The sequence below is a fragment of the Hyperolius riggenbachi genome, chromosome 3, assembly GCF_040937935.1.
Source record: "Hyperolius riggenbachi isolate aHypRig1 chromosome 3, aHypRig1.pri, whole genome shotgun sequence".
Classification (NCBI taxonomy): domain Eukaryota; kingdom Metazoa; phylum Chordata; class Amphibia; order Anura; family Hyperoliidae; genus Hyperolius; species Hyperolius riggenbachi.
Genome location: NC_090648.1, coordinates 516467354 through 516494021, shown reverse-complemented (window position 1 = coordinate 516494021; position 26668 = coordinate 516467354). Strand labels below are relative to the sequence as shown.

The 26668-nt window shown below is 44.5% G+C and overlaps 1 protein-coding gene across 1 annotated transcript; it reads right to left on the bottom strand.

Annotated features, from left to right (window-relative positions):
- Nucleotides 1-261: 261 nt before the first annotated feature.
- Nucleotides 262-26668, bottom strand: ARSI (arylsulfatase family member I). Its single transcript, XM_068278417.1, has 2 exons — nt 25620-26668; nt 262-1782 (listed from the first exon to the last, which is right to left on the bottom strand). The coding sequence occupies exons 1-2, from the start codon at nt 25937-25939 to the stop codon at nt 375-377; spliced, it is 1728 nt and encodes a 575-aa protein (XP_068134518.1). The 5' UTR covers nt 25940-26668; the 3' UTR covers nt 262-374.

Genomic DNA, 26668 nt, shown 5'->3' with positions numbered 1-26668 from the left:
TTTCTGACTTGAAGTTCATTTGGTTACATGTCAACTTTACAAAAGTGTTGTCTTTAGAGTCGCTTCAGACTGCATCCCGGGCCTGAGAACTGCCCATCTGTCCATAAATATTTCAATGTGTGCTCACTGTGGACCAGTGTTACAGCTAACTGGACATTCTTTGTTCCCCATTGTAGTGCCTACTCAGATCTGAAGGCCTTAGTTGCCTCTGTCGTGGCTCATCTGTAAATGTTTGTTTTTGAGTTAAATCGAGGCATCGTGTTGTTGTAGCTTCAGCTTATTAAATTAACTCCCCAAAGATGATGAAGGCCATTTCTCTCACGAGTTAGATGTTTCCCAAAATGTCTGTGTGGCCACCAGCCTGACCAATCAGTTTAGATCCGATTAGACATAATCCGAGTGTTAAGTTTCCTGAAAAAGGACCTGAGCTTACAGATCTTGCATTTCTTCTTTTTGTTGGAGCTCTTTAAATGTCCACCTCCTATCCAGTTTTCTTCTTCATCGTCATCCTCTTCACTAGCCCACGGTCCCCAAGCCCCACCGTTGAGTTCAGGATTGCCCCTTGGGTCCTCATTTGGATAACGTACTGGGATGGCGCTGCGGTTGTAGTAAGCTAAGCGTATGAGGAGCTCCTTGACAATTTCCGGCTTCTCAGCGGACAAGTCATAACGTTCATAAGGGTCCGCCGTGATGTTATAAAGCCATATTGACTTACGGGCTCCGTCCGTGTGACGTTCTAAGTTCCACCAGGTTCCGGGAAAATTGGTGAGCGTCTGTGGCGGTATCCAGTCGCTGTAGCCAGGATCTCCGGTCAACAACTTGAAATCCTTAACTCGTATGGAGGCCTGAATAGCTGTATTCCAAACGCCTTGGCCTTCCTCTAGAGAACCAGACCTGGCCAGATTATATAAGGGGTCAATGTTATGCAGAATTTCGGTCCGAGCTGATTCTTTCCCTTCGCTTATTGATGGCCACATGTCATAGCCATCCAGTCCATCAGCTTCAGAGATGTTACCTCCTGCCAGTTTCACCAGCGTTGGATACCAGTCGGTAATATGCATCAGAGCTCTGCTCGACCTTCGTCTCTTTTTGATCAATGGGCTGTGAACAAATCCTAAGGCCCGTATACCCCCCTCCCAGTAAGTGCCTTTGCGTCCCCTTAGAGGCCAATTACTTCCACCAGAGAAGGTTTGACCACCGTTGTCTGACGAGAAGATGATAATGGAGTTATCATAGTAACCGTACTTTTTCAAGGCGCGGGTGATGTTCTTTATGGCGGCATCCATACACGTTACCATGGCAGCATACTTGCGCCTCGCTACGTTGCCCATGTTCCTGTAGGGGTAAATGTATTCTCGAGGAGACTGCAGAGGGGTGTGCACCGCCTGGAAGGCTATGTAGATAAATATGGGCTGCTGGGGGTTATGAGAAGCCAGAATGTGGTTCACCCGTTGGGAATACATGATGGTGGAATACTTGCCAGCAAGGTCCCAAGCTACGTTCTCTCCCTCATGCAAGTCAAAGCCACAAACCCCTGGCCCGTCACAGTTGTCGTAGGTGTAGTAGTCCACGTTGCCGGTCAGAGAACCAAGAAAGGTGTCAAATCCACGCCTGGTGGGCAGGCATTCTTTTTTGTAAAATCCTAGGTGCCACTTTCCGACCATGTGCGTGGCATAGCCGGCCTCCTGCAGCTTCTGGGGAAGGGTCACCTGCTGGAGAGGCAGACAGTTGGGCTGCCGTGGGCGTATTATTGAATGTTGCAAGCCGGTGTGGATCTGGTACCTGGAGAAGAAGAAAACAAGTATTATACGGATGAGAAAATCCTGGAAACACAAGTGCTTGAACAAACATTTCTATGAATGAATGCTGAATCTGGGCACATCAGGCTGCCAGCATATTACATTTACACTGCACTGTCTGAGAAACCTTCCTAACTCCTCCTGTTTTACAACACTTTTAGAAGAAAAATGCACTATTTAGTGATTTCTTAAGATGTCTGAGACAGTTCTGCACAGATTTCTAAAAAACTACCAATATTTTGTCTCAGACCCTCTTGATAAATGTTCCCCACAGAATCTGATCTGTGGTTTTTGTGTGTGTGTTTTTTTCTTTGGTTGGGGGGGGGCGATGAGAGAAAGGGAATAGACTTCTACAATATCCTGTGATAAATGTTGTTGGAAGTATCAACGGGATTATTACCTACAACCACAAGATGTCACTGTCTGTAAAATGTGATGATGATCTCTATGGCATTGTGATTTCCTGTATTCTCTCTGTGTTTCTCTCTGTTCTAATGGTGGTGTGTGATTTATCTCTGCATGTTTTCTTCAGTAAAGAGTTCTGACTTGTTATACTGGGTGCCTATCTGTGTGTACATAACACTCTGCTCCATCTAATGTATATCTGGTGCTATAAAATAAAAATGGGGGCTTGTTGAGTTTTTGGCCTGATTTCCACTGGGTGCCGCATCCGTCACTAGTGGGGTTGTGCGACAACTGCCACAGAATGTTCCGGCAGCACTCTCACCTGTCCCGCTGCTACACACCCTCCCGTGTCCGGTGGATTTACCTTATGTTGCCGCCTCCCCTTCCCTGTGTCTTCTCTCCCAGTCACTACACAAAAGCTGTAGTTCAAACACTAGAGGTCCGGATGTATGCTGTCAGGCCTCTAGTGTTTGCTACAGCTTTTGTCACATTCATGACACAGGGGGAGGAGGAGCCTCGCGGCATGGAGTAAAGTCACAGAGCACGTGAGGTCACGCAATGGTGGGGCAGGAGAGAGCTCTACTACTAGGATGGGGGAGGGGAGGGGGGAGGAGGTGCTGTACCGCTTTCTCACTCTATTGTTCCTTGGAAACCAGTAACTTAAAGAGGTCCTGTAGTAGATATAGGAAGTGTTTCTGATGCTGAAACTAGGATAATTACAGTAAAAGTGGGTATAATTTCCTGCACTCTACTATAAGTCACTACAGAGCCTCTTTACTGCATTCTGCTATATGTCACTACAGGGCCTCTTTACTGCATTCTGCTATATGTCACTACAGGGCCTCTTTACTGCATTCTGCTATATGTCACTACAGGGCCTCTTTACTGCATTCTACTATATGTCACTACAGGGCCTCTTTACTGCATTCTGCTATATGTCACTACAGGGCCTCTTTACTGCATTCTGCTATATGTCACTACAGGGCCTCTTTACTGCATTCTACTATATGTCACTACAGGGCCTCTTTACTGCATTCTGCTATATGTCACTACAGGGCCTCTTTACTGCATTCTGCTATATGTCACTACAGGGCCTCTTTACTGCATTCTACTATATGTCACTACAGGGCCTATTTACTGCATTCTGCTATATGTCACTACAGGGCCTCTTTACTGCATTCTACTATATGTCACTACAGGGCCTCTTTACTGCATTCTGCTATATGTCACTACAGGGCCTCTTTACTGCATTCTGCTATATGTCACTACAGGGCCTCTTTACTGCATTCTGCTATATGTCACTACAGGGCCTCTTTACTGCATTCTCCTATATGTCACTACAGGGCCTCTTTACTGCATTCTGCTATATGTCACTACAGGGCCTCTTTACTGCATTCTGCTATATGTCACTACAGGGCCTCTTTACTGCATTCTCCTATATGTCACTACAGGTCCTCTTTACTGCATTCTGCTATATGTCACTACAGGGCCTCTTTACTGCATTCTGCTATATGTCACTACAGGGCCTCTTTACTGCATTCTGCTATATGTCACTACATGGCCTCTTTACTGCATTCTGCTATATGTCACTACAGGGCCTCTTTACTGCATTCTGCTACATGTCACTACAGGACCTCTTTACTGCATTCTACTATATGTCACTACAGGGCTTCTTTACTGCATTCTGCTATATGTCACTACAGGGCCTCTTTACTGCATTCTGCTATATGTCACTACAGGGCCTCTTTACTGCATTCTGCTATATGTCACTACAGGGCCTCTTTACTGCATTCTGCTATATGTCACTACAGGGCCTCTTTACTGCAATGTGCTATATGTCACTACAGGGCCTCTTTACTGCATTCTGCTATATGTCACTACAGTGCCTCTTTACTGCATTCTGCTATATGTCACTACAGGGCCTCTTTACTGCATTCTGCTATATGTCCCTACAGGGCCTCATTACTGCATTCTGCTATATGTCACTACAGGGCCTCTTTACTGCATTCTGCTGTATGTCACTACAGGGCCTCTTTACTGCATTCTGCTGTATGTCACTACAGGGCCTCTTTACTGCATTCTGCTATATGTCGCTACAGGGCCTCTTTACTGCATTCTGCTATATGTCACTACAGGGCTTCTTTACTGCATTCTGCTATATGTCACTACAGGGCCTCTTTACTGCATTCTGCTATATGTCACTACAGGGCCTCTTTACTGCATTCTGCTATATGTCACTACAGGGCCTATTTACTGCATTCCGCTATATGTCACTACAGGGCCTCTTTACTGCATTCTGCGATATGTCACTACAGGGCCTCTTTACTGCAATCTGCTATATGTCACTACAGGGCCTCTTTACTGCATTCTGCTATATGTCACTACAGGGCCTCTTTACTGCATTCTGCTATATGTCACTACAGGGCTTCTTTACTGCATTCTGCTATATGTCACTACAGGGCCTCTTTACTGCATTCTGCTATATGTCACTACAGGGCCTCTTTACTGCATTCTGCGATATGTCACTACAGGGCCTCTTTACTGCAATCTGCTATATGTCACTACAGGGCCTCTTTACTGCATTCTGCTACATGTCACTACAGGGCCTCTTTACTGCATTCTGCTATATGTCACTACAGGGCCTATTTACTGCATTCCGCTATATGTCACTACAGGGCCTCTTTACTGCATTCTACTATATGTCACTACAGGGCCTCTTTACTGCATTCTGGTATATGTCACTGCAGGGCCTCATTACTGCATTCTGCTATATGTCACTACAGGGCCTCTTTACTGCATTCTGCTATATGTCACTGCAGGGCCTCATTACTGCATTCTGCTATATGTCACTACAGGGCCTCTTTACTGCATTCTGCTATATGTCACTACAGGGCCTCTTTACTGCATTCTGGTATATGTCACTACAGGGCCTCTTTACTGCATTCTGCTATATGTCACTACAGGGCCTCTTTACTGCATTCTACTATATGTCACTACAGGGCCTCTTTACTGCATTCTGCTATATGTCACCACAGGGCCTCTTTACTGCATTCTGGTATATGTCACTACAGGGCCTCTTTACTGCATTCTGCTATATGTCACTACAGGGCCTCTTTACTGCATTCTGCTATATGTCACTACAGGGCCTCTTTACTGCATTCTGCTATATGTCACTACAGGGCCTCTGTAAATCTGTTGTCTATGTATTTGGTTGCTGCACAGCAGAGATGTGGCAGCTGTCAGCCTGTGACCTGCTTTCCTGGTATACATAATATAGTGAGTGACTCTGTGCAGCTGTTATTGTGCAGTGAGCGCCGGGATCCGCAGGTTATCTATTCCTGGCACAGATCTGATATATTATGTATGAGCTGCGCTCGCTGGAATCCTCTCTTTGCATTCTCTTGTAGGTTTAGTACATTTTGTGAGTAGCTCAGAAAATCGTGTGCTTGTAAACATATCTTGATTGTTTCCCGGTCCCCGGGCTGCTCTCCGCTCATCATTCTCCTGCGTGAGAAGCTTGGCAATCGCCCGAGATCCCGAATGTGGATAGACAGAGCACGACAATACGGGAACTCCGCTAACCCGTTATCTCTGCTAAAGACTTCCCAATAACTGAATTTTTATTATTTCTTTTGATTATTATCAATCATATTATGACATCTCCTGCAGCTTTTTACAGAGTACATAGTCCTGTCACTGACTGTCCTCAGAGGAGCTCACACTCTAATCCTACCATAGTCATAGTCTAATGTCCTACCATATTATTATTATGTATTTATATAGCACTGACATCTTCTGCAGCACATTACAGAGTACATAGTCATGTCACTGACTGTCCTCAGAGGAGCTCACACTCTAATCCTACCATAGTCATAGCCTAATGTCCTACCATATTATTATTATGTATTTATATAGCACTGACATCTCCTGCAGCACATTACAGAGTACATAGTCATGTCACTGACTGTCCTCAGAGGAGCTCACACTCTAATCCTACCATAGCCATAGTGTAATGTCCTACCATAGTATTATTATGTATTTATATAGCACTGACATCTCCTGCAGCACATTACAGAGTACATAGTCATGTCACTGACTGTCCTCGGAGGAGCTCACAATCTAATCCTACCATAGTCATAGTCTAATGTCCTACCATATTATTATTATGTATATATATAGCACTGACATCTTCTGCAGCACATTACAGAGTACATAGTCATGTCACTGACTGTCCTCAGAGGAGCTCACAATCTAATCCTACCATAGCCATAGTCTAATGTCCTACCATATTATTATTATGTATTTATATAGCAGTGACATCTTCTGCAGCACTGTACAGAGTACATAGTCATGTCACTGACTGTCCTCAGAGGAGCTCACAATCTAATCCTACCATAGTCATAGTCTAATGTCCTACCATATTATTGTTATGTATTTATATAGCGCTGACATCTTCTGCAGCACATTACAGAGTACATAGTCATGTCACTGACTGTCCTCAGAGGAGCTCACAATCTAATCCTACCATAGTCATAGCCTAATGTCCTACCATACTATTATTATGTATTTATATAGCACTGACATCTTCTGCAGCACATTACAGAGTACATAGTCATGTACTGACTGTCCTCAGAGGAGCTCACACTCTAATCCTACCATAGTCATAGTCTAATGCCCTACCATATTATTATTATGTATTTATATAGCACTGACATCTTCTGCAGCACATTACAGAGTACATAGTCATGTCACTGACTGTCCTCAGAGGAGCTCACACTCTAATCCTACCATAGTCATGGTCTAATGTCCTACCGTATTATTATTATGTATTTATATAGCACTGACATCTTCTGCAGCACATTACAGAGTACATAGTCATGTCACTGACTGTCCTCAGAGGATCTCACAATCTAATCCTACCATAGTCATAGTCTAATGTCCTACCACATTATTATTATTATGTATTTATATAGCACTGACATCTCCTGCAGCACATTACAGAGTACATAGACATGTCACTGACTGTCCTCAGAGGAGCTCACACTCCAATCCTACCATAGTCATAGTCTAATGTCCTACCATATTTTTATGATGTATTTATATAGCACTGACATCTCCTGCAGCACATTACAGAGTACATAGTCATGTCACTGACTGTCCTCAGAGGAGCTCACACTCTAATCCTACCATAGTCATAGTCTAATGTCCTACCATATTATTATTATGTATTTATATAGCACTGACATCTTCTGCAGCACATTACAGAGTACATAGTCATGTCACTGACTGTCCTCAGAGGAGCTCACAATCTAATCCTACCATAATCATAGTCTAATGTCCTACCATATTATTATGTATTTATATTGCACTGACATCTCCTGCAGCACATTACAGAGTACATAGTCATGTCACAGTTGTCACTGACTGTCTTCAGATCGGGTCTGGGTCAAATTCGGATTCGCCCGATTCGAATGGACTCGAATTCGATTCGGGTGCATTCATTTGGATCCGGGTCAGGGGAAATTCGGTCGTGAATTCGTGATGCAAAACCCGTCGAATTTAAGTGTTATTTAAGCCCCTTTTAATGCCAGATTTACCAAATTTGCAGGTTACCTTAAGAAGAAAAGTGGGAGCAAGAGGAAATTTTTTTTTCAAAAAGACCTTATACTTTTTGAGAAAATCGATTTTAAAAGTTAAAAACGATACATTTAAATGCTGGTCAATAACAGATTGTGGGAAATATTTCCCAGCAGTTAATAGCAAAGGCCCCTTACATCCTAGCAACACCGAATTTGCAGGTTATGTTAAAAAGATAGTGGGAAACAATATTTTTTAAAAAAAATTAAAAATGTTTATTTTTGGGGAATGTTCTGAGTGTGGGAAATCTGAAAGGGCAGTAGAGGGCGCTCTACTGTTTAAACTTCCTGACGGGCAGGAATAAGTGAAGCCTGCCGGAGACCAGACCAGAGCGGAGAAGACAGTAGTGAGAGAGCAGGTAATGTATGCGGAGGGGGGAGCGGCGGCAGCATCACCACCACCACAACAGATTGTGATCGGGCTGAAATCAGTTCACAATCTGTTTGCAGTAAAGGCAGCCATACGATCCCTCTCTGATCAGATTCGATCACATAGGGATCTGTCTGTTGGTCGAATCTGATGGCAAATCGACCAGTGTATGGCTACCTTAAGGCCCTGTTCATATTATGTGCGTGTGGAAAACGTGCAGAACGCATGTAGTAAACGCACTGGAAAAACGCATGCGTTTGTACGCGTTTGTACGCGTTTTTGTAATGCGTTTGTATGCGTTTTTTCCTTATGCGTTTTTGATCATACCTGGAAGAGTCAGCTACACTTCCGACGAGAAACGCACCTCCGAAAACGCATACAAAAACGCATGCCATGCGTTTTTAGTGCGCGCCCATTGACTTTCATTATAATGCGTTTCTGTGCGCGACGCACAGAAATGCATCCAACTATGCGTTTCTGCCACGCATACGTTTGCCACGCGTATATGTGAACGAGGGCCATACCTTTGCATTGATTTTTCTGGCCCTCACAAAACGCACACAAAACGCGTACCTTAAAAACGGACACAAACGCGTGCAGTGTGAACGGGGCCTAAGGCTCCCTGCACACTGCAAATCCATTTTGCAATTCCGATTCCATTTGCAACTTGCAATTCCGATTTTCCCTGAATGCAATCAACAGAAAAACGGAGGAAAAAACGCAGCATGCAGTAACGATTAAAAATCGGAATTGCATGCAGTGTGCAGGGAGCCTAAAGCTTGGTAAACCCCGTCAATTCTGAATGCTATCATCAGATTGTGCAGGTCAGCTCTCATATTGTATGGAAGGGGTAACATTGGCCAGTGAATGACCAATCAAAATTGAAAGTGTGTACTAGTGTAAGGGCACCAGTTGGCCCATTTCTGATCAATTTCATGCTGCAATCTATGGGCAATCGGTCTGCTGTGTATAAGTAGGCAGCAGATTCCTCTCTCATTTGTCTTATGGTCGATCTGCTCATACATCACCTGATGTATTTATTTTTATTGATGTGGCACCAACATCTTCTGTAGCGCTGTACAGAGTATAAAACAATTATTGTGGAGCACAGACACGTGAGAAGTTCTGTACAATCAGCAACGTTTGTAGGAAACGATCCCATGGCGGGACCTGCAGAAACTCTACACCTACAGGCAGGTCCCTGTGAATGGCAGAAACACTGAAACCTCTCAGTGTTTTCTCGCCGTAGCTTAACCCTTACCCTGCCAGCCTGCTGGGATTGCGCTCGCACGGCTAGCGTTTCCCATACACGCGTTCCTTCTCCTCAGCAAACAGTTAACGTGGAATCGGAAGGGAGCCAAGAGAGCTCTTCTGCTGGCTGCACAAGTGGTCTCTTGTTTACATATCCAGTAACTCTGCTGCCCCTGCCAGTGACCCTCAGGGAAGCCTGCTGCTGGGCCAACTGAACTTCCACCAGACATGTCAGTCCTTCACTAGAAACATGAGTCCAGCCTCACAGCTTTTCAGGAAATTTCCATTTAGTAGCAGGGCGCAATAATCTGCAATGAATGTATTGAATATAACCGCCTGGCTGCACCCGCTGACCTGAATCGCGATGAGAGTGACCCTTCTACTTGCTTGGGGCATCTCTGGGGCATCTTCCAGCCCCCTCAGTCTGGTCCTCACAGTCTCCTTCATTGATCCGCTGTGCAAACCAGTAAAGCCTGCAACTTAGCTGAGTCGCACACTATTGTGCATGCGCTGACCGGTGGCGTGCCTCCTAGATTGCGCTCCTGTGCCGGGAGTGTTCTGCGTATGCACAGTTTGTTAAGACTTGGAACCGCGCATGTGCAGAGTGCTCCCAGCCATGCAAGCGCAATGAAAGAGGCACACTGCTGGGTTAGCACATGCGCAGTAGTGAGCAACTTAGCTAAGTCACAAACTTTGCTCAGATGCCTTGTGGGTGGTGAGTGAAGGCTATGGTGTATGCAGACTGCCATGTGGGTGTTGGATGTGGGTTATGCAGGTGATGGGTGTCAGTGAGGCCTGTGGGTGGACTATGTGGGTGCTGGGTGTAATTTGGGTGCTGGGTGTAAGCTAGAGGAAGTAGAGGGTGCCATGTACATTGTGGGTGCAGGCTAGGGGGGAAACGGGTGCTATGTAGGTGCTGGATAGAAGCTAAGAAGGGGTGCTGGGTGCCACATGGGTGTGTAGTGCAGACTATGTGGGGTGTTAGGCGCATGCTACGGGAGGTACTGGGTGCTATGTGAGTTCTGGCTACCATGTAGGTGCTGGGTGCAGTCTAGGGGGTTGTGGGCACTGTTGCTGGGTGAAGGCTAAGGGAGGTACTGGGAGCCACATGGGTTCTGGGTGTGGCCTTTGCTTAGTGCCATTTGGTTATGTAGGTGGTTGCTTCAAGCTGCAGGAGGTACTGGGTGACATGTAGGTGGTGGGTGAAGGATAAAGGGGTATAGAGTGCCATGTAGGTGCTGCTGGGTGTGGGTGCCATGAAGGTGCTGGGTGCAGTCTGTGTGTGCTGGTTGCCTTGTGGGTGCTGAGTGTTGGCTAGATGGGTGCAGAGTGCAAACTAGGGGTGGTCCTGGGTAAATGCAGGTTCTGGGCCCCATGTAGGTACTGAGTGTGGGGTGCTGGGGTGCCACGTAGGTACTGGGTGTGGGTGTGTTGGGTGCCACGTGGGTGTTGGGTGCCACGGGGGTGCTGTGGGTAGTCTATGTGTGCCCCCCCCCATAATATCTAACCTACACACCCGCACACTGATGCCTGACTTCACCTCTCCCCCTGCAAACAACAAAATTATATTGGGTGCCGGGGGAGTCTGGGTGCCTCCATAGGCTCATGTACTAATATCAGGTAATGTGGGGAATGGGGGCGCTGGAGGGCTTTATAGCTGGGAGTTAGATTTACGGGCATCGTTACTGGTGGCCACACACATTACAAGGGTGGTTGTATTACTGTTTCTATGCGATCTCCGGCAGATCCTGATGGTCTCTCTGACAGACTGACACATACAATGGCCCTCTGGCCATAAACAGGATTATTGTCTTCAGAAATGACATATATTTCACTGCTCACCTCTTCCCCAGACACAGAAAGCCTCCCTGGCAATAAGCTGGACAGATTTCATTCTACGGCTATAAATCACCAGATAAGGATTCTCTTAAAAGCTTTGCTGCTCTCTAATCAGGGGCGTAGCAATAGGGGTTGCAGAGGTTGCAACTGCATCGGGGCCCTTGGGCCAGAGGGGCCCCGAAGGGCCCACCCTCAACTGCAATATTAGCTCTCTATTGGTCCTGTGCTCATAATAATGACTTCTATAGATACTTAGAATAGTGGTAATCATTGACAAGCTGCTCCCCATCCCCTTCATACACCTCTGACACTGCAGTTCCATTGGCAGGATTTGGTGCGCCGCATCAATTGTTATGTATAGAGTCCTTGGGGGGCCCCATTGTAAAACTTGCATCAGGGCCCACAGCTCCTTAGCTACGCCACTGTCTCTAATCCTTACTTTTTATAAGAAATAAACTGGAGCCCAGAAAGCCTCAATCATTCCTGCGGCCTCTGCCTGAACCGCGGACACAGAAAGTGCCGACCAGGAGAAGCTGCGTCATTCCAATATTTCTCTATGACAGATGCATAAAGGTGCACTCCGGGTATAATAGCACATTACAGAGTACATAGTCATGTCACTGACTGTCCTCAGAGGAGCTCACACTCTAATCCTACCATAGTCATAGTCTAATGTCCTACCATATTATTATTATTATGTATTTATACAGCACTGACATCTTCTGCAGCACATTACAGAGTACATAGTCATGTCACTGACTGTCCTCAGAGGAGCTCACAATCTAATCCTACCATAGTCATAGTCTAATGTCCTACCATATTATTATTATGTATTTATATAGCACTGACATCTCCTGCAGTACTTTACAGAGTACATAATCATGTCACTGACTGTCCTCAGAGGGGCTCACAATCTAATCCTACCATAGTCATAGTCTAATGCCCTACCATATTATTATTATGTATTTATATAGCACTGACATCTCATGCAGCACATTACAGAGTACATAGTCATGTCACTAACTGTCCTCAGAGGAGCTCACACTCTAATCCTACCATAGTCATAGTGTAATGCCCTACCATATTATTATTATGTATTTATATAGCACTGACCTCTCCTGCAGCACATTACAGAGTACATAGTCATGTCACTGACTGTCCTCAGAGGAGCTCACACTCTAATCCCACCATAGTCATAGTGTAATGCCCTACCATATTATTATTATGTATTTATATAGCACTGACATCTTCTGCAGCACATTACAGAGTACATAGTCATGTCACTGACTGTCCTCAGAGGAGCTCACAATCTAATCCTACCATAGTCATAGTCTAATGTCCTACCATATTATTATTATGTATTTATATAGCACTGACACCTTCTGCAGCACATTACAGAATACATAGTCATGTCACTGACTGTCCTCAGAGGAACTCACACTCTAATCCCACCATAGTCATAGTGTAATGTCCTACCATATTATTATTATTATGTATTTATATAGCACTGACATCTCCTGCAGCACATTACAGAGTGCATAGTCATGTCACTGACTGTCCTCAGAGAAGCTCACACTCTAATCCTACCATAGTCATAGTCTAATGTCCTACCATATTATTATTATGTACTTATATAGCACTGACATCTCCTGCAGCACATTACAGAGTGCATAGTCATGTCACTGACTGTCCTCAGAGGAGCTCACACTCTAATCCTACCATAGTCATAGTCTAATGTCCTACCATATTATTATTATGTACTTATATAGCACTGACATCTCCTGCAGCACATTACAGAGTACATAGTCATGTCACTGACTGTCCTCAGAGGAGCTCACACTCTAATCCTACCATAGTCATAGTCTAATGTCCTACCATATTATTATTATGTATTTATATAGCACTGACCTCTCCTGCAGCACTTTACAGAGTACATAGTCATGTCACTGACTGTCCTCAGAGGAGCTCACTGTCTAATCCTACCATAGTCATAGTCTAATGTCCTACCATATTATTATTATGTATTTATATAGCACTGACATCTTCTGCAGCACATTACAGTGTACATAGTCATGTCACTGACTGCCCTCAGAGGAGCTCACTGTCTAATCCTACCATAGTCATAGTCTAATGTCCTACCATATTATTATTATGTATTTATATAGCACTGACATCTTCTGCGGCACTTTACAGAGTACATAGCCATGTCACTGACTGTCCTCAGAGGAGCTCACACTCTAATCCTACCATAGTCATAGTCTAATGTCCTACCATATTATTATTATGTACTTATATAGCACTGACATCTCCTGCAGCTCATTACAGAGTACATAGTCATGTCACTGACTGTCCTCAGAGGAGCTCAGACTCTAATCCTACCATAGTCATAGTCTAATGTCCTACCATATTATTATTATTATGTATTTATATAGCACTGACCTCTCCTGCAGCACTTTACAGAGTACATAGTCATGTCACTGACTGTCCTCAGAGGAGCTCACTGTCTAATCCTACCATAGTCATAGTCTAATGTCCTACCATATTATTATTATGTATTTATATAGCACTGACATCTTCTGCAGCACATTACAGTGTACATAGTCATGTCACTGACTGCCCTCAGAGGAGCTCACTGTCTAATCCTACCATAGTCATAGTCTAATGTCCTACCATATTATTATTATGTATTTATATAGCACTGACATCTTCTGCGGCACTTTACAGAGTACATAGCCATGTCACTGACTGTCCTCAGAGGAGCTCACACTCTAATCCTACCATAGTCATAGTCTAATGTCCTACCATATTATTATTATGTACTTATATAGCACTGACATCTCCTGCAGCTCATTACAGAGTACATAGTCATGTCACTGACTGTCCTCAGAGGAGCTCAGACTCTAATCCTACCATAGTCATAGTCTAATGTCCTACCATATTATTATTATGTATTTATATAGCACTGACATCTCCTGCAGCACATTACAGAGTACATAGTCATGTCACTGACTGTCCTCAGAGGAGCTCACACTCTAATCCTACCATAGCCATAGTCTCATGTCCTACCATATTATTATTATGTATTTATATAGCACTGACATCTTCTGCAGCACATTACAGAGTACATAGTCATGTCACTGACTGTCCTCAGAGGAGCTCACAATCTAATCCTACCATAGTCATAGTCTAATGTCCTACCATATTATTATTATGTATTTATATAGCACTGACATCTTCTGCAGCACATTACAGAGTACATAGTCATGTCACTAACTGTCCTCAGAGGAGCTCACACTCTAATCCTACCATAGTCATAGTCTAATGTCCTACCATATTATTATTATGTATTTATATAGCACTGACATCTTCTGCAGCACATTACAGAGTACATAGTCATGTCACTGACTGTCCTCAGAGGAGCTCACAATCTAATCCTACCATAGTCATAGTCTAATGTCCTACCATATTATTATTATGTATTTATATAGCACTGACATCTCATGCAGCACATTACAGAGTACATAGTCATGTCACTAACTGTCCTCAGAGGAGCTCACACTCTAATCCTACCATAGTCATAGTGTAATGCCCTACCATATTATTATTATGTATTTATATAGCACTGACATCTTCTGCAGCACATTACAGAGTACATAGTCATGTCACTGACTGTCCTCAGAGGAGCTCACAATCTAATCCTACCATAGTCATAGTCTAATGTCCTACCATATTATTATTATTATGTATTTATATAGCACTGACATCTCCTGCAGCACATTACAGAGTGCATAGTCATGTCACTGACTGTCCTCAGAGAAGCTCACACTCTAATCCTACCATAGTCATAGTCTAATGTCCTACCATATTATTATTATGTACTTATATAGCACTGACATCTCCTGCAGCACATTACAGAGTGCATAGTCATGTCACTGACTGTCCTCAGAGGAGCTCACACTCTAATCCTACCATAGTCATAGTCTAATGTCCTACCATATTATTATTATGTACTTATATAGCACTGACATCTCCTGCAGCACATTACAGAGTACATAGTCATGTCACTGACTGTCCTCAGAGGAGCTCACACTCTAATCCTACCATAGTCATAGTCTAATGTCCTACCATATTATTATTATGTATTTATATAGCACTGACCTCTCCTGCAGCACTTTACAGAGTACATAGTCATGTCACTGACTGTCCTCAGAGGAGCTCACTGTCTAATCCTACCATAGTCATAGTCTAATGTCCTACCATATTATTATTATGTATTTATATAGCACTGACATCTTCTGCAGCACATTACAGTGTACATAGTCATGTCACTGACTGCCCTCAGAGGAGCTCACTGTCTAATCCTACCATAGTCATAGTCTAATGTCCTACCATATTATTATTATGTATTTATATAGCACTGACATCTTCTGCGGCACTTTACAGAGTACATAGCCATGTCACTGACTGTCCTCAGAGGAGCTCACACTCTAATCCTACCATAGTCATAGTCTAATGTCCTACCATATTATTATTATGTACTTATATAGCACTGACATCTCCTGCAGCTCATTACAGAGTACATAGTCATGTCACTGACTGTCCTCAGAGGAGCTCAGACTCTAATCCTACCATAGTCATAGTCTAATGTCCTACCATATTATTATTATGTATTTATATAGCACTGACATCTCCTGCAGCACATTACAGAGTACATAGTCATGTCACTGACTGTCCTCAGAGGAGCTCACACTCTAATCCTACCATAGCCATAGTCTCATGTCCTACCATATTATTATTATGTATTTATATAGCACTGACATCTTCTGCAGCACATTACAGAGTACATAGTCATGTCACTGACTGTCCTCAGAGGAGCTCACACTCTAATCCTACCATAGTCATAGTCTAATGTCCTACCATATTATTATTATGTACTTATATAGCACTGACATCTCCTGCAGCTCATTACAGAGTACATAGTCATGTCACTGACTGTCCTCAGAGGAGCTCAGACTCTAATCCTACCATAGTCATAGTCTAATGTCCTACCATATTATTATTATGTATTTATATAGCACTGACATCTCCTGCAGCACATTACAGAGTACATAGTCATGTCACTGACTGTCCTCAGAGGAGCTCACACTCTAATCCTACCATAGCCATAGTCTCATGTCCTACCATATTATTATTATGTATTTATATAGCACTGACATCTTCTGCAGCACATTACAGAGTACATAGTCATGTCACTGACTGTCCTCAGAGGAGCTCACACTCTAATCCTACCATAGTCATAGTCTAATGTCCTACCATATTATTATTATGTATTTATATTGCACTGACATCTTCTGCAGCACATTACAGAGTACATAGTCATGTCACTGACTGTCCTCAGAGGAGCTCACAATCTAATCCTACCATAGTCATAGTGTAATGTCCTACCATATTATTATTATGTATTTATATAGCACTGACATCTCCTGCAGCACATTACAGAGTACAGTCATGTCACTGACTGTCCTCAGAGGAGCTCACACTCTAATCCTACCATAGTCATAGTCTAATGTCCTATCATATTATTATTATGTATTTATATAGCACTGACCTCTTCTGCAGCACATTACAGAGTACATAGTCATGTCACTGACTGTCCTCAGAAGAGCTTGCAATCTAATCCTACCATAGTCATAGTCTAATGTCCTACCATATTATTATTATTATGTATTTGTATAGCACTGACATCTTCTGCAGCACATTACAGAGTACATAGTCATGTCACTGACTGTCCTCAGAGGAGCTCACATTCTAATCCTACCATAGTCATAGTCTAATGTCCTACCATATTATTATTATGTATTTATATAGCACTGACATCTCCTGCAGCACATTACAGAGTACATAGTCATGTCACTGACTGTCCTCAGAGGAGCTCACATTCTAATCCTACCATAGTCATAGTCTAATGTCCTACCATATTATTATTATGTATTTATATAGCACTGACATCTCCTGCAGCACATTACAGAGTACATAGTCATGTCACTGACTGTCCTCAGAGGAGCTCAGACTCTAATCCTACCATAGTCATAGTCTAATGCCCTACCATATTATTATTATGTATTTATATAGCACTGACCTCTTCTGCAGCACATTACAGAGTACATAGTCATGTCACTGACTGTCCTCAGAGGAGCTCACACTCTAATCCTACCATAGTCATAGTCTAATGTCCTACCATATTATTATTATGTATTTATATAGCACTGACATCTCCTGCAGCACATTACAGAGTACATAGTCATGTCACTGACTGTCCTCAGAGGAGCTCAGACTCTAATCCTACCATAGTCATAGTCTAATGCCCTACCATATTATTATTATGTATTTATATAGCACTGACCTCTTCTGCAGCACATTACAGAGTACATAGTCATGTCACTGACTGTCCTCAGAGGAGCTCACACTGTAATCCTACCATAGTCATAGTCTAATGTACTACCATATTATTATTATGTATTTATATAGCACTGACCTCTTCTGCAGCACATTACAGAGTACATAGTCATGTCACTGACTGTCCTCAGAGGAGCTCACACTGTAATCCTACCATAGTCATAGTCTAATGTACTACCATATTATTATTATGTATTTATATAGCACTGACCTCTTCTGCAGCACATTACAGAGTACATAGTCATGTCACTGACTGTCCTCAGAGGAGCTCACACTCTAATCCTACCATAGTCATAGTCTAATGTACTACCATATTATTATTATGTATTTATATAGCACTGACCTCTTCTGCAGCACATTACAGAGTACATAGTCATGTCACTGACTGTCCTCAGAGGAGCTCACACTCTAATCCGTACCATAGTCATAGTCTAATGCCCTACCATATTATTATTATGTATTTATATAGCACTGACATCTCCTGCAGCACATTACAGAGTACATAGTCATGTCACTGACTGTCCTCAGAGGAGCTCACACTCTAATCCTACCATAGTCATAGTCTAATGTCCTACCATATTATTATTATGTATTTATATAGCACTGACATCTCCTGCAGCACATTACAGAGTACATAGTCATGTCACTGACTGTCCTCAGAGGAGCTCACACTCTAATCCTTACCATAGTCATAGTCTAATGCCCTACCATATTATTATTATGTATTTATATAGCACTGACATCTTCTGAAGCACATTACAGAGTACATGGTCATGTCACTGACTGTCCTCAGAGGAGCTCACACTCTAATCCTACCATAGTCATAGTGTAATGTCCTACCATATTATTATGTATTTATATAGCACTGACATCTCCTGCAGCACATTACAGAGTACATGGTCATGTCACTGACTATCCTCAGAGGAGCTCACAATCTAATCCTACCATAGTCATAGTGTAATATCCTACCATATTATTATGTATTTATATAGCACTGACATCTCCTGCAGCACATTACAGAGTACATAGTCATGTCACTGACTGTCCCCCAGAGGAGCTCACAATCTAATCCTACCATAGTCATAGTGTAATGTCCTACCATATTATTATTATGTATTTATATAGCACTGACACCTTCTGCAGCACATTACAGAGTACATAGTCATGTCACTGACTGTCCTCAGAGGAGCTCACACTCTAATCCTACCATAGTCATAGTCTAATGTCCTACCATATTATTATTATGTATTTATATAGCACTGACATCTTCTGCAGCACATTACAGAGTATATAGTCATGTCACTGACTGTCCTCGGAGGAACTCACACTCTAATCCCACCATAGTCATAGTCTAATGTCCTACCATATTATTATTATGTATTTATATAGCACTGACATCTCCTGCAGCACATTACAGAGTACATAGTCATGTCACTGACTGTCCTCAGAGGAGCTCACACTCTAATCCCACCATAGACATAGTCTAATGTCCTACCATATTATTATTATTATGTATTTATATAGCACTGACATCTTCTGCAGCACATTAGAGTACATAGTCATGTAGACTGCAGCAATCATGAGGCCTCCAAGTGTGAAATGCAGCAACCATGGGGGCTCCAAGTGATAAACTGAGGAGGCAGAGCAAGGCAGAGTCTAATTTTCACACTACATCTACACAGCCCAGGAGAGGGAGAAGCAGGGTAGGGCAGCACTGAATTAAAAGACAGCACATAAAGCTGTGCAAGTGGTCTCCACAACAATACTTTGTTTAATGGGCCCGACTGCAGCAGCTGTCTTAGCAAGATTCCTGAGGGTGCTTTGCAGGTGCTATGGATCTGTTCGGGGGTGTTCTATCTCTGACAACTGGCAAGCCCCCCTGGATCCTCCCCCTAAAGTTATACTTGACAGAGCCTGTATTGACAGGCTCCATCTGAATGAGATCGGATTGGGGTGCCTTGCCCAACCCCCCCCCCCCCCCCCCCCCCCCCCTCCGGCTATGTTTCCGAAGACTGACAAAAGTCTTTCTTTAGCAAGGCATCAGTCGTCTTCAAAGTGTGTTTGGGGTCATTGTCATATTGGAATACTGCTGCTGCAGCTCAGTGTCAGGGTGTGGCGATCTTATAGCCTAGGCCATCTTTATGTAGAGCAACAATCCTCTATAATAAAACCCCTGTGTCCGTGCGCTGTCCCTGTGTAGCGTTGTGCGCACTGCGCAGCACGGACAACGCTACACAGGGATAGCCTGGTACCAGGGAGCCGAGCGAGCGGCGTGTCAGCGGTGCGGCCGGGCGTGCGTCGGGTCAGCACGCGTGCGTTGGGTCAGTGGGCGGCGTGCGCGCGGCGGGTGCGCGCATGCGCGGTGACACTGCGGAGGGGAGGGGAGGAGAGGGGAGGTGGGAGGGAAGTAGAGGGGAGTGGATGAGAGGGGATGGGGATTCGACACAGACCTAGAGCCTGTTTTTAAACGGGCTTAGATCACCTAGTTTTTCTATAAGCTCCTCAGAGAGTTCTCTGCCATGAGGAGCCATGCTGAGCTTCCAGTGACCAGTATGAGAGAGTGTGAGAGAGATAACACCAAATGTAACACACCTCCTGCTCCCCAGTCACACCTGAGACCTTGTAACACTAACCAGTCACATGACCCTGGGGAGGGAAAATGTCTGATTGGGCAGAATTCCTCTATAAGCTCCTCAGAGAGATCTCTGCCATGAGGAGCCGTGCTGAGCTTCCAGTGACCAGTATGAGGGAGTGCGAGAGTGATTACACCAAATGTAACACACCTCCTGCTCCCAGTCACACCTGAGGCCTTGTAACACTAACCAGTCACATGACCCGGGGAGGGAAGGTGTCTGATTGGGCAGAATTCCTCTATAAGCTCCTCAGAGAGGTCTCTGCCATGAGGAGCCATGCTGAGCTTCCAGTGACCAGTATGAGAGTGTGAGAGTGATAACACCAAATGTAACACACCTCCTGCTCCCAGTCACACCTGAGACCTTGTAACACTAACCAGTCACATGACCCCAGGGAGGGAAAATGTCTGATTGGGCAGAAGTATGACATTACTCCTTACTTAGGGGTGTACTCACTTTTGTTTTCAGTAGTTTAGACATTAACCCCCTTGGCGGTCTGATTATTTCCGGATTTTAGAGTCTAAAAGCAGTGTAATTTTTTAGCATGTTTTTAGACTCTAAGGTCCGTTCACACTGCACGCGTTTCCAGCCGCGTTTTGGAAACGTGTGCGGGAGGCCGACACGCACGACATCAGACAGTGCATAGAGTGCACTGTCTGATGTTCACACTGCATGCGTTCCGGACCTATGCGGACCGAGAACGCATGCTGCACGCATTTTTTGCAAAAACGCGTGCTGTCCCATTCACTTTTCAGTGATGGGATCAGCCACGCAACGCACACAAAACGCGGATGGCGTGCGTTCGCATGCGTTGTGGTTCGCACGCATGGCCATCCGCGTTTGTAATATGAACGGGGCCTAAAGCTTGGAAAAAATTACACAGCAGAGAGATCAGCAGTTCCAGCACTCACTCACCTCCCTGAGATCCAGCGCTGCAGTTTTCCCTCCATCCTCCGGGTGGCGATGTAACCCTACAGTGAGATTGCCGGGTGTCGTCATGACGACAGACAGCAATCTCACCGGGGTGAAGCAGAGCCTCGGAGGAGAGGAAGAAGAATGGCGGCCGACGTCGGGATTCCCCCGGGAGGTGAGTAAAAACGCCCGCTGCACGCATTGCTCTGCATAGACCTCCGGCGACTACCACGAGTTCAGCTCAGGATAACCGCTAATGAGGTTAACATATGTTTGTTGAGGAAATGAACACGCTGTACACTGACTACTTTACATTATATAAAAGTGTTATATCTTCATTGTTGTCTCGTGTAAAATGCATTCCTTTTTTTTTCCTATGTAGCTGCCACTTATAGTAGTTATTATTAATCTGACAGGATTTGGACAAGTCCATCTCCTCATTGGGAGTTTTTCCCTTTATTCTGTTCATTGCTGGATGGCAACTTTGTATACAGATCCTTTTCAGGCCGGGTGCACACATGGCTGAAACGCTTTCGGACCGGGAAACGCCAGTTGTTTTCCGCTAATGGAAGTCTATGGGCCGCAGGAAAAAACGCATGTAAAAAACGCATATGCGTTTTAGATGTGTTTGTACAGTAAGCGTTTCGCAACCGCTGGCCGTGTTGTATAATATGCAGGATGACTGCCAAAACGCACATAATGAAAGTCAAGGGGAATGCAATGGTATGCGTTTTTTCATGCGTTTTTTTTTATGCGTCTTTTGATTAAACAAAATTGTTTAGTGAGGCATTTTGTCTTCCTAGTGATTTGCACAAAATGCAATAGAAAAACGCATGAAAAAGGCATACAAAACGCACGTGCGTTTTCTATTTGCGAACCGCTAATGCGTAAAAATGCACGCAAAACGCATCAAAAAATGCAAACGCAATAAAAACGCAACAAAAAAGCACACATAAACACAACGCACAAGCCAAAGACGCTACATTTCACGCTATGTCATATGTGAGCCCAGCCCCAGGGAGTGCTTTTCAAAAGGAATAAAAACCAGGAACACCAAGAGCCCCAATAGTGTAATATGTACTGGTAAATGGTTACTAGATGGAGTAAATATTAATACTCACAAACCAGGGTTACCATTAGGCAACCACTGTAAAGGCAGGTGGGGAGATTTTCCTGACCCCACTCAGGAATAAGAAGTCACTCTCTGTAGATGAGAAAAAAGGGGGTTCAACCCTCCACCCAGGGTGGACTCAATATTATGCAGGAGAACAGAGGCGCCAAAAGGATAAAAGGAAGCTAAATGAGCTTGAAAAACCAAATTCTTGGTAAATAGAGGAGGTAGTGGTGGACTTACCTCCTCCAAGCAGACACACAATGACTGTAGTAAACACAGTCAATATATTTTATTTATGAACTCCAAATATGCAACGCGTTTCGCAGGTTTGATCCCGCTTCATCAGGCAATAACAACCGAGCAATAGCATATGTGGTCAGTAGAAGAGCCAGGCACCTCTGAGGTGCCTGGCTGTTCTACTGACCATGAGGTGCCTGGCTGTTCTACTGACCACATATGCTATTGCTCCGTTGTTATTGCCTGATGAAGCGGGATCAAACCTGCGAAACGCGTTGCATATTTGGAGTTCATAAATAAAATATATTGACTGTCTTTACTACAGTTGTTGTGTGTCTACTTGGAGGAGGTAAGTCCACCACTACCTCCTCTATTTACCAAGAATTTGGTTTTTAAGGTCATGTAGCTTCCTTTTATCCTCTTGGCGCCTCTGTTCCTCTGCATTATTTTCAAAAGGAATATTTGAGAATCCCCACTCATGATGCGATGTACCAGTCCAAAACAGCTCATAGCTCAAAAAAATTGCCGGTCATCAGAAAAACATTATAGAAATCGCATTTTGGGTATGGACCTTAGAGGGGACGTGTCAAGTGAGCAGGCAGCTGTAGGTTGCTGAAGTTTAGACAAAACTTTAAACACTGGTGGAATTAGCAACAGCTAAGAACATTGCAGGGGTTAATGGAAATAACTTACTTATTATCATTTATATAGCGCCAACATCCGCTGTGGTGCTGTACAATAGATAACACACAGGATATACTGCTGTGTGAACAGTGATCAGATGGCAGAAATCTGCTCCACACTTCAGTCAGTTCTGGAAATTAATGGCTAATAACATCATTAGATTACAAAGAGCCTTGCCGAGCACTAATGCACAGTGGAAACAATTTTCATTTAAAGTGGTGTATCACTTTAAACATTTTTAGTGCAGTGACTTTGCTACAGGCTGAGCTACTGTCGTTCCGTGACTTCAGTCCTGCTGCTGTGGCCACGTGACAACACTGACATCAGTCCTGCTGCTGTGACCACGTGACAACACTGACATCAGCCCTGCTGCTGTGGCCACGTGACAACACTGACATCAGTCCTGCTGCTGTAACCACGTGAGAACACTGACATCAGTCCTGCTGCTGGGGCCACATGACAGCACTGACATCAGTCCTGCTGCTGTGGCCACGTGACAGCACTGCACACTGACATCAGCCCTGCTGCTGTGGCCATGTGACAACACTGACATCAGTCCTGCTGCTGTGACCATGTGACAGCACTGACATCAGTCCTGCTGCTGTGGCCACGTGACAGCACTGCACACTGACATCAGCCCTGCTGCTGTGGCCACGTGACAGCACTGACATTAATCCTGCTGCTGTAACCACGTGACAACACTGACATCAGCCCTGCTGCTGTGACCATGTGACAGCACTGCACACTGACATCAGTCCTGCTGCTGTGACCACGTGACAACACTGACATCAGTCCTGCTGCTGTGACCACGTGACAGCACTGACATCAGTCCTGCTGCTGTGGCCACGTGACAGCACTGCACACTGACATCAGCCCTGTTGCTGTGACCACGTGACAACACTGACATCAGCCCTGCTGCTGTGACCACACTGACATCAGTCCTGCTGCTGTGACCACGTGACAACACTGACATTAGCCCTGCTGCTGTGGCCACGTGACAACACTGAAATCAGCCCTGCTGCTGTGGCCACGTGACAACACTGACATCAGCCCTGCTGCTGTGGCCACGTGACAACACTGACATCAGCCCTGCTGCTGTAGACACGTGACAACACTGACATCAGCCCTGCTGCTGTGACTACGTGACCGCACTGCACACTGACTCAGATTTCCACTTCATCCCCTGAGCAGCCAATCACATTTCAGCTTCATCCCCTGAGCAGCCAATCAGATTTCCGCTTCATCCCCTGAGCAGCCAATCAGATTTCCGCTTCATCCCCTGAGCAGCCAATCAGATTTCAGCTTTCATCCTGAGCAGCCAATCAGATTTCACCTTCATCCCCTGAGCAGCCAATCAGCTTTCAGCTTTCACCCCCCTGAGCAGCCAATCAGATTTCAGCTTTCACCCCCTGAGCAGCCAATCAGCTTTCAGCTTTCACCCCCTGAGCAGCCAATCAGCTTTCAGCTTTCACCCCCTGAGCAGCCAATCAGATTTCAGCTTTCACCCCCTGAGCAGCCAATCAGATTTCAGCTTTCATCCCCTGAGCAGCCAATCAGATTTCAGCTTTCATCCTGAGCAGCCAATCAGATTTCAGCTTTCATCCTGAGCAGCCAATCAGATTTCAGCTTTCACCCCCTGAGCAGCCAATCAGATTTCAGCTTTCATCCTGAGCAGCCAATCAGATTTCAGCTTTCATCCTGAGCAGCCAATCAGATTTCAGCTTTGACCCCCTGAGCAGCCAATCAGATTTCAGCTTTGACCCCCTGAGCAGCAGTGCAGCGCTCGCATCTGTTCTTCTGTAGAACTGCAATATTGTGGCTGCAGTTTTCACACATTACATTATCTTGTTTCAGAGCATGAAGGCACAACATCGTTCAGATTGATAAGTGAAGGAGAATCCCCAGGATCTCACTTGCAGTGTGTGGGCACCACTAATCCATCGACTTTCATTCAACCACACTGTAGTGAATTGCTCAATGGAAAATCGAGTAATGCATAGGAACCTTTAGGTGCCCATCAATGATACAATCTTGATTGTAGAACCTCATATTACAAGGAAGTGGTAAGATTGTACAATTAAGATTGTTTAATTAGTAGGCACCTTTAGATTGTGAGCTCCTTGAGGGACAGGAGACATGAATTGTTTGATGTAGTCCTACAGAAAATGTCATCGCTATATAAGTCAATACAACTACTACTGTTACTGCTCATAGTAATAGGAAAGGGGTAGACAAGTTGAGAAGTAAGGCTGGGTTAGTAGAGGTTAATTTTCCGGCTCTTACCTCCCGGTGATAAGCTGGCTCCGGGACGGCGTACATATAGGTTGTACATAATAATTCTCCAACTTGACCCCTTCTGCAGCCAACCGGTCCAATGTGGGAGTTTGTATGTCTGATCCATGGTAGCCTATATCGTGGTACCCTTGGTCGTCGGTAAGGATGAAGATGATATGTGGGGGTCTGGGAGAAGGTTCCATGTGAAAATTAGCTGGAGCATCACCAGGACTATCTCCAAGCACTGAAGGCTTCATCCAATCCCAGGACATATAGCCAAAACTCAACAAGCTCACCAGAGAGAAGCCCGTCAATGTTTGAACAGCCATATCTCCTCTCTGACCACCAGTCGGTCGCCCTGGCTGGCAAAGCTCACTTGGCTAGTGTCCTGTCCTCCCATGCACAAGTCCAGCTCTCCATCCAGCGGATCTCACGCAGAGAGATCATGTAATTTTTGTAGAATAGAACTTCAGAAGCAACATGCAGAAATCAGGGTCGGGGGTCTTTCATCAGATCCTTTTGGAACCCATCCAGAATCATCTAGGGGGGTTTATGACTTTTGAAGACAATCTGTCACTGAAGGCCACAGTTCTGGGAAGGAAGAGCTGCTCCAACCTTCACTTCAGTTTCCTCTGTTCCTCGAAAGATGATCAGACTCCTCTCTCTCTCTGAAATTCCTTCTTGGGAGTTTCATTTATAAGACCAAGATCAGGAATTACCTGAAACAATGCTGAGAGTTTTTGTTTCTATAAAATGTTTACTCTAAGTCAGAAGAGGTCTATTTTAAATCCATCGGTCGGTCTCAGCTACGCGTCTTCTGGCTTTGCAGTTTGCTAGACAGCCTTTTCCCCTCTAAGAGTAAATGAGCCAGTTCTGTGGAGTGAAGTAAGCAGGCCAGGCAGGAGTTTGGAATGTTTCCCTGAACTTGTGTGGATGCTCAGACAGGGCAGAGAGAGAAAGAAGGAGAGACAGAGAGAGAGAGGAAGAGAGGGGGGCTCAGCTCAGCCAGAGAGGTGTCCAAGTCTACTAGTAGTTTGTAGCATCTGTTTGGATCAGAC